At 33.4% G+C, this 8,286-nt stretch overlaps 1 protein-coding gene across 1 annotated transcript in view; it reads right to left on the bottom strand.

Annotated features, from left to right (window-relative positions):
* The window catches only part of LOC108693177 (paramyosin-like), a 24,908-nt gene that overhangs the window by 11,251 nt on the left and 5,371 nt on the right, over nucleotides 1-8,286 (bottom strand). Inside the window, exons 9-13 of the mRNA XM_018201991.1 lie at nucleotides 7,342-7,777; nucleotides 6,511-6,756; nucleotides 1,178-1,652; nucleotides 374-1,100; nucleotides 30-257 (exon numbers count right to left, since the gene is read on the bottom strand). Of these exons, the coding sequence (XP_018057480.1) occupies nucleotides 30-257; nucleotides 374-1,100; nucleotides 1,178-1,652; nucleotides 6,511-6,756; nucleotides 7,342-7,777 (2,112 nt within the window). The remainder of the gene's footprint in view (nucleotides 1-29; nucleotides 258-373; nucleotides 1,101-1,177; nucleotides 1,653-6,510; nucleotides 6,757-7,341; nucleotides 7,778-8,286) is intronic.

The following is an 8,286-nucleotide window of genomic DNA, read 5'->3' as shown; positions in this document are numbered from 1 at the left end:
ATATTATATATTATTATAAATTTATATACTTTAACTTTAGTTTGCAAATCATTTTTCTCCTGCAACAAATGGGTAATATACTCTTGAAGGCTTTTTATTTCCCGCTCTCTAAGTTTTACATCATCCATCAACTTTTGAATTTCTTTCAATTTTTCCTCGTATTGTCCTTCGACTCTTAACTTGTGCACAGTATTTTCAGAATTACAATTTACTTCTCCAACGACCGGATCTAATGTATCCTCCTCTTGTTGACAAGACTAAGGAAAACTGGGAGCGTTAGTCCAATTGCAATACTGAGACATTTATAATAAACATTTTGGAAAAAAAGTTTAAAAAATTTTAATGAGCAATGAAATTTAATAAGCTCATTTACGTGTACCTTATCAGCATATACTTTTATCTGTTGCTTTTCTATCTCATCTTTTATTTCGAGAATCTTTTTATTTAGACAATATTCAGATGCGTTTTCGGTCTCATTATCACATTCCTTAATTTCTTTTCGAAGACGCAGAAGTGTCTCACAAAGTTTTTTAGGAATCGTGTATAGTGCGTCCTTTAGAGATAACTTTACTGCGTTTTCATGAGGATACAACAACTGATCATTAGTACTTCTTACTGTCTCTGTGTCTGCCTGCAATTTCTCATTTCCGTACGATAACGCTTGCAGTTTGTTTTCGACGCTTGCGGTGGAACTCCGGTAATTCGCTATTTCACCCTTTAGATAGTCCAATTTCTCCAACAATCTCTCCACGTTATCCACATCCAAGTCCGACAGACTCGCCCGCAGGACATTTATCGCCGCCACATTGTCGCTCTCTTGCCTCAACAATAAGATTATGTCATTACTCTGAGCGAGTTTAACTTCGGCATTTCTTAACAGATCATGCAACGATTGATTCTCGTCTCGCAATTTCACGATATCGCTGTGCTTCTGCGTCAACATCTCGTCGTATTTAATGCTCTCGTGAGTCAAAGCCACCCTGTTTTTCTCATCCTTACATTCTAGCTCCGTTATGATCTCAGTATTTTTAGAAATAATTTCGTTCGCTTCTATAAGCTTATTTGTAAGATCGTTATTCTTCATTTCCAGATCAATCAATCTGTTGGATCGATAAATCGACTTAAAGATGATGGATCGAATATTGATAAAGATAAAAATAATAATGAAGTTACTAACTTCTTTTTCATGCACTCAACATTTTTCGTTTCTTCCTTTAAGATATCGATAGTCTGGCTCAATTCGTCTATCTGTTGAGTTAACTTACGTATCTGGTCCCTTTGTGCTTTCAGCTCTTCATTCAGCGCGTTGTTCTCCTCCGAAAGTAAACTTTTCGCATCGACGAGATCGGTATTTTCGACTTTTAACGCATCGCATTCCGCACGATAAGAAAAATTGTCATTCTCCAACGCAGTAAGGTGTCCGTTCAGCCTTTCGATCTTCGAATCCCTTTTACTTATTATAGCCTCTAACACCTTTTCTTTCTCCAACATCTTTTTTCTCAACTGCTCCTGAATTGCGCAGTCGCCCTCGCCCCTTCGTATGTGCTCCGCCACTTTTTGCTTTAATTCCGTAATCTCAAGATCCTTCTTTTGCAGCTCCTGCTGTTGCCTCGTGTACTCTTTAACGATTTGTATGTGATGATCTCCAGCACCTTAATAAATGTTTACCATCTTAGATTATTATCAATTATTTCTCTCATCATGTGTCTCTCTCTTTTTTTTCAGGGATTTTCTTATTGTCACTATTTTCTTAGGAAGTTTTTAGGTATTTTTTTGCAAAAGTTGGTAAATATTTTTTTTTTATTTCTTTTTATCTTCTATTATATATTTCATTTATGTTCATTCATTATTGTTTTAAAATAAATTTATTAATTTTCCTTATAAAAAGTATAAATAATTGATCTGTATAACAAATCAAACTAACAAAGATTCCTTATAAATAAAAAAAAAATTGGAAAGAATAAGAGCACTAGGAATCAGGTGCAGAAGACGTCGCGCAAATAATGTAGTATAAAGCGTAAAACTTCTTCATTCTACTAAACGCGCTTGTTTCGGCTCAGCTTTTGAGCCTTCCTCAGAGACAACACAAACTAACATATATAAATTGTGAAAGTCCTGTTATGGTGAGCGCCTCTACATCGAGAATTTAAATGCTAGAATTAAATCCAAAAAGAGTGAAAGAAAAAGAAAAATGAACGAAAATAAAGAAATATTGGAAATATCAAAATAGAGACTATGAAAAACTAATTTATCAAAAAACTTTAAGATTATAATTAATTATCTCGAAAATAAGAACGCTCACCATGATCACATCGCAAACTATGAATAAATCAAAAACCGGTTCTTGATCTGTTGGCCAGTATCAGACACAGTGAATCACTTTTAGTTTTGTAGCTAGTATTATTCGAGATTACAAATGAAAAAAATGTAACATTAAAACATTAATCAATTCCAAGAAAATGAAAGTTGGAAAGTAATCGAAATTCAACGCCAGAAAAACTGTGTAAGAACGACACTGACTAAGACAACAACTCGACTTTTATAACTTATCTATAATCGGGAGATAGGCCTTGGGAAGCCCTTTCATATCAGTCTGCAAATTGAGTCTATTTCTTGATAAATATCATCTCCAAAATCATCAATTTCTTCCTGTAGTGAAATTCCTCATTCAATATTGTAACGTTGTCCCAATCGAAATCATGGCTTTCTTGTAACCGATGCTCCGTTATAACATTATTAGAGAAGATATGTTCCATCGGATATGGTTCTTATGTTCCGTGATTCTTGACTTCAGTTGTCTACACGTCTGTCCCACATAACTCACGTCGCAACTCTTACACGAAATCTTATAAATAACATTTGACTTCTTGTCACGATAAGAAGTCCTTATGTACCCTAATAAATTCTCGTAATTTATTGATACTATAAAATATGATCACTATTTATCAATTTATCAAACTTCTCAGTAATACCACAAATAAAAGGAACAGTGAACTATATCAATGCTATTATCATTAATGACATTCTTCCTATTACTAACCATAATAAGGTTCTTCAAACGGTTACTAATATTCTCAAATATAAAGTTCAATGGGTAATAATTCTTTAACAATATTTTAATTATAAATCACAAATTATCAAAGTGAAATTTAGGATTCGAAAGCAAAATCACCCTATCAACTAATCCCGCGATTGTACCTATTTTTTGAGAAATCGGGTGCCAAAAGTTCAAATATCTACCTGAAAAGGTCGGCTTATGGCATCAATCGAACTCTATCAACTCATTATCCATAATCACTGTAACATCCAAAAAATTCAATCACCCCTCCTACTTCCATAATGAACTGAAGTTTTGGATGCTGAGAATTAAAAATATCAAGATTGGAACTAATCGAAGAATCAGGCGCTGTCATGATTATCGTCAACATAAAAGGGCAACGGAAACCGACTCAAGAACAAAGCTCTATTTTCTAACTTTCGCATAGACTAAATCCGCAAGACGAAAGATAACTCATAGGAGAACCATAATTCTGCCAATACATAACATTAATGCTTATATATAACACTCAAAAACAAAGAAAGTAAAATCTAAAACAAACTGAACCGCTTTGAATTCCTCCTCAAGTAAACAACAATTTCTAGAAATAAATCGCCAATGGTCTTTGATACAGTCGATCGCATAGTTAATGGGAACGTTAGTGAAGAGAACAACTAACAACATCAGTGATATTAACTAAAATTCATCACTCAACCATCTACCAACAAATTCCTTAACAAGTTTAAAATTATTTTTGATATGACTATCCGCCTTATTTTAGTGATAATATTATGAAGAAATATTGCCAACAAATACAAAGGGCTATTTATCGAAGAAACTATTATACGAAAGGGTCAATTCTGCTTGTATATCTTCGGTAGAGCGAAAGCTCTCGGAGGTATCTCATCATTACATATCAAACTTCTATATGTGGAATTCTATATGTGGATTAGATATACTTTTTTTCCTTCCAACTAATCAGTATCAATAAAGCGCATAAGCTCATTACAATCCTCCTTGTTGGATCCTTTTCAATGACTTCATAAGTATTCACATCCTGAAGCATCTCATTTACTTTGGAAATATACACCTGTCTATCCAATATCATCGTCATATTACCCTTATCCGCACGAGTAAAAATAATCCTGTCATTCATATACTTTAAAAAAATCCTAGTGTCTTTCGCTAGCTGTAAACAAACTTCTATCTCTGTACAATGCAGGGAATTAAATTATTTAATATAGTGAGTGGATTGAGATCGAGATCCTTTCATCAATAGACAATTTGTAAATATTGCTTTTAATACGCTTAAAAAGATCGATCGACCATTAAATTTAATCTGTAATTTAAAGGCAAGGCAAAGTTATTTTCCAATTGTAAAAAGTTCTGTATATTTGGAGGTATGGAAACGGTTGACAGATTCACGAACTAGCCATTCCTTTGTGAGGTAAATGAAGGAGAAGGAATCAGTGGAAGAAAGGGCTGAGGATCAATCTGTATCTCTCTGTTTCAACAGTTGGATTTTGCACATTAGGATACAACCTAATACTACCTTCTACCACTCTATCCCTACAATGACATCGACAGAAGAGAGAAAGTATTTAACATGCGATACCTGTTAATTAAGCTTAACTCACACGGCCCATGGGCGTGGGATCGAAATACATCACATCACAACGCGTCAAGACTCCCAGTGTGCTCGCGGAATGTAGATCCCAGCAAGCAACTCACTCATTGGAGCGAGAAATTATCCACACTCTACCAGCTATGTAGACTGATTCCTGAGCATGTAACGCAGCTCACCTGTCGAAGCCAGAAGCCCCTAATCAGCAAGTAGCTATCAACCACTACCCCGCGAATTCTATCCATAACTAGACGTGGGCAATTGTTCAGTCCCTGCAATACCGATCTCGATCTCGGTCGGATCTTCGTAGGCTACTCCCAGTTTTGCGCTTACACGCGCGACTTGTCAGCCAGCACTTCGGGTGCCGCCGGTACGCTCCCCGGAGACGCTTCACAGGAATCGCTGTAGCTTCATAGCAACCCGATTCCGGGCCTAGCCCCGAGGCAGGGTGCCAAGCTTTCAATTTGATCAGCTCCCTCCCTGCGAAGGCTAAAATATATTGGCTTATCCTGAAGCAATCAAATAATCAGATAGTATCTTTTGGAACAAATCGACCTTATGTGGGACGCCGTAAAACTCGAACTCGGAATGGTAAGACACAAGTCGAAAAGCACAAGGTGTCTAATCACCGACGCCCGAGATCAACATCAACAGCGGACCTGTCCTTTGATAATAGCAAATAGGTCTGATATTTTTAATATTATTATTTAGTAATTCTTTCCTCTGTTTCGACAACAGCCAGCAACACTTTGAATCAATTCTCCTTTCACGCAAGAAGAAAAGATGAAGATTTCCCTTGTTTATTAAAGAAGAAGTCACAAATATGAATAGAAAGGCAATGGGAAATAACACATGCAAGTCGAAAAAGCTGTACCCGAGTGGAATCTACTTTCCAACAAATATCATTCAAACATGTAAGCGTACATGTATTATTTGCACAATATCTTTTGCGCCTGACTCTTAGTGCCCTTATTTTTTCCAATTTCTTTTATAATTGAAAAATATAAATAAGATTTATTTGATTCTACCTATCGTATGCAAGGTTCATCTACGATCATAGTTTAGGACTCTCAGTAAACTGAAATTTAAAAAATGAGACATCATAAAGAACTGCGTTTTGTGGATTATCTTTCCATGTCTAGATTCATTTGAATATCAACATTTTGTAAACATTGCAGTTTATTTCATAAGGGCGAGAAGCAGCCGGGTACTGTATAACTCCTGTCAGTCATTAGCATTTAACAATGAATCAAGATTCAAATTTGAAAATATTAACTGGCGTAATGTATAGCTTCATTATAAAAAGTATCTGTGGAAACTCCTATTATAAATAAGACGTTAATTTAATCAAAATTTTTTCGGCTATTTTGTCAGAATTGGAACTGTTTTGATAAGATTAATTTTTTATATTTTTTCGAGAGAAAAAGAATATCGAGTTTTTTGTTATAAACAACTCAATTATTTGTTTATTGAATGGAATAAATAATTCTAATTTCAAAGATATCTATGATTATTCTGATTAAAATGACATGTTTTATCTTTTAGCCCAGAGAGATTTGAAATCATGATTGCAGATAAATTGTACGCACTATGTACATGTGTAAAAATCAAATAAATTTGTTAATTATTCAAATCTTTTTCTAAAAACAGTAACAAATCTATTTAAAACAATAAATAATAATAAATAATAAATAATAAAATAAAGAACAAAAAATTACTTTAAAAAATATTTATCTTTTTTTCCTTGAAAAAAAAAAGTACCTAAAAATCTCCTAAAAGACCAGCGCGGCAAAAGTAGTCTTCTTAAAAAAATTATACCTGAGATGTACTTTAGATGTAATAATAATACCTTGAAGAGCCGCAGATATTTTATGCATCTTATCGATAGAACGTTTGATATGCATTGCGAGAGCGCGATCGATATCTTTATCAGGAGACACTGTGGAGTCTCGATATGAAATTATTTCGTTCAACTCTACTTTTTCCAATTCTTCCGAACATGTTGTTGTAGTATCAATGTCATCTGACTGAATTTGAACGTTAACTAGTTCTTTAGATGAATGACAGCCACCATTACTCGATGTGGAAATATCTTCTGTAATATTATAAACTTGATAAACTCAAATCTGCATCAGATTATCTATTAATATGCAATTAATTATTTTTTCCACACAATGTAATATCGTTACTATATTACTTATTTGCTTATTTAATAAAGAATACAAAATTTGAGACAAAATTATTAGTAGAAGAATTCTATATAAATAACAGAAGTTTACATAAATACATAAACAGAAAAAATATAAAATTTAAAAAAGTTTTTCAAGAAATAGCAAATAAATTTTGTTTAAAGCGCACAATAGAACACTAAAAGACATATTTATCTAAATATTTTTTTCTTATATATACATATTCAATTGATAGAATTAATTAGTAAAACTTTCATACTTTTAATGGGAGAGAAATTAAAGAACGGATTTTTAAAGTTATGATATCTCAAGAATTGAATCGTGTATTATTGTATCGGAGCAACTAATACGAAGAATAAGAAATAATTCTTTCTTTCTTAAAAATCACTGATCCGAACTGTAATAGCGCAGATTGACTTGACGTGAATACGGCGTCGGATTATTGGAATAGCAACCTGGCAAGATGAAAAGATCTGTGTCTCGAGATATACCTGCAGCCGGCTGAATCAATTCGTGTCCGGTATCAAAATCTGTGTTTGTAATTTCGTTGACGGTCTCTTGGCTGTAACATGTCACATAAGCCTTTAAGTTATCTATCTCTCGCAGACGATTACGTCGTTCTAGTTTACACTCCTCCAACTCGGCTATGAACGATTTTAAAGCAGACAACGCGCTCTGCATGTCTAAGCAAGTATCGTGCTCGCACTTGGTGTAATCGCAAACGCCTTCATACGCTATCTTAGACTCGTCGAAATTATTCAGACTACTTTTCAGCATGTTAGTCAGATTACCGACTTCCCGCTCCATGCAAACTAGCTGCATTTCGCACTGCGAGATCTTGTCGTTTTTTGCCTGAATCTCATTTTTCAAGTCCGCCACTACATCATTCATCTCTACCTGGTCGTGAAAATTATTAGTGGAAGAAATCTACATAAACAAATAATGAAAAAATATACAAAATTTCAAAAAAGTTTCCAAAAAAATTTTTCAAGAAGATGTATACATAAGTGAATTAAACCACGTTTATATTATATATCTATTTACATATTTTCTTTAAAGATGACGACGTTGTGATCTTGAATCACAATATGTACTAGACAGTAATCGAATTTATTAATGTTAAATATTTAATCATAATCTGATTTCTTTGTCTGTTATTTTACATTTCCTTGCAAGTTTATGCAACAGTCTTGGCCTTTATATAAGTACTTTATATAAATATAAAATACTCCCATAAATAAGAATAGCAAATGTTCTATAAAAAATAACAATTTAACATTCTAACGTTCTAATCATTCTGACAAAGAATAAAAAACAGTTTATTAAAAAACAGTTTATTAAAAAAATATTTATTTGTATGATAACTTTAATATTTTATTTATTTTTACTTTATTTATTAACATCTTTTCTAAAAAATATAATTAAAGGTGCACACA

This window comes from Atta colombica, unplaced genomic scaffold, assembly GCF_001594045.1.
Source record: "Atta colombica isolate Treedump-2 unplaced genomic scaffold, Acol1.0 scaffold108, whole genome shotgun sequence".
Lineage (NCBI taxonomy): Eukaryota > Metazoa > Arthropoda > Insecta > Hymenoptera > Formicidae > Atta > Atta colombica.
Note: the sequence above shows the minus strand (reverse complement) of the source record. Positions and strands in the feature narration are given on the sequence as shown.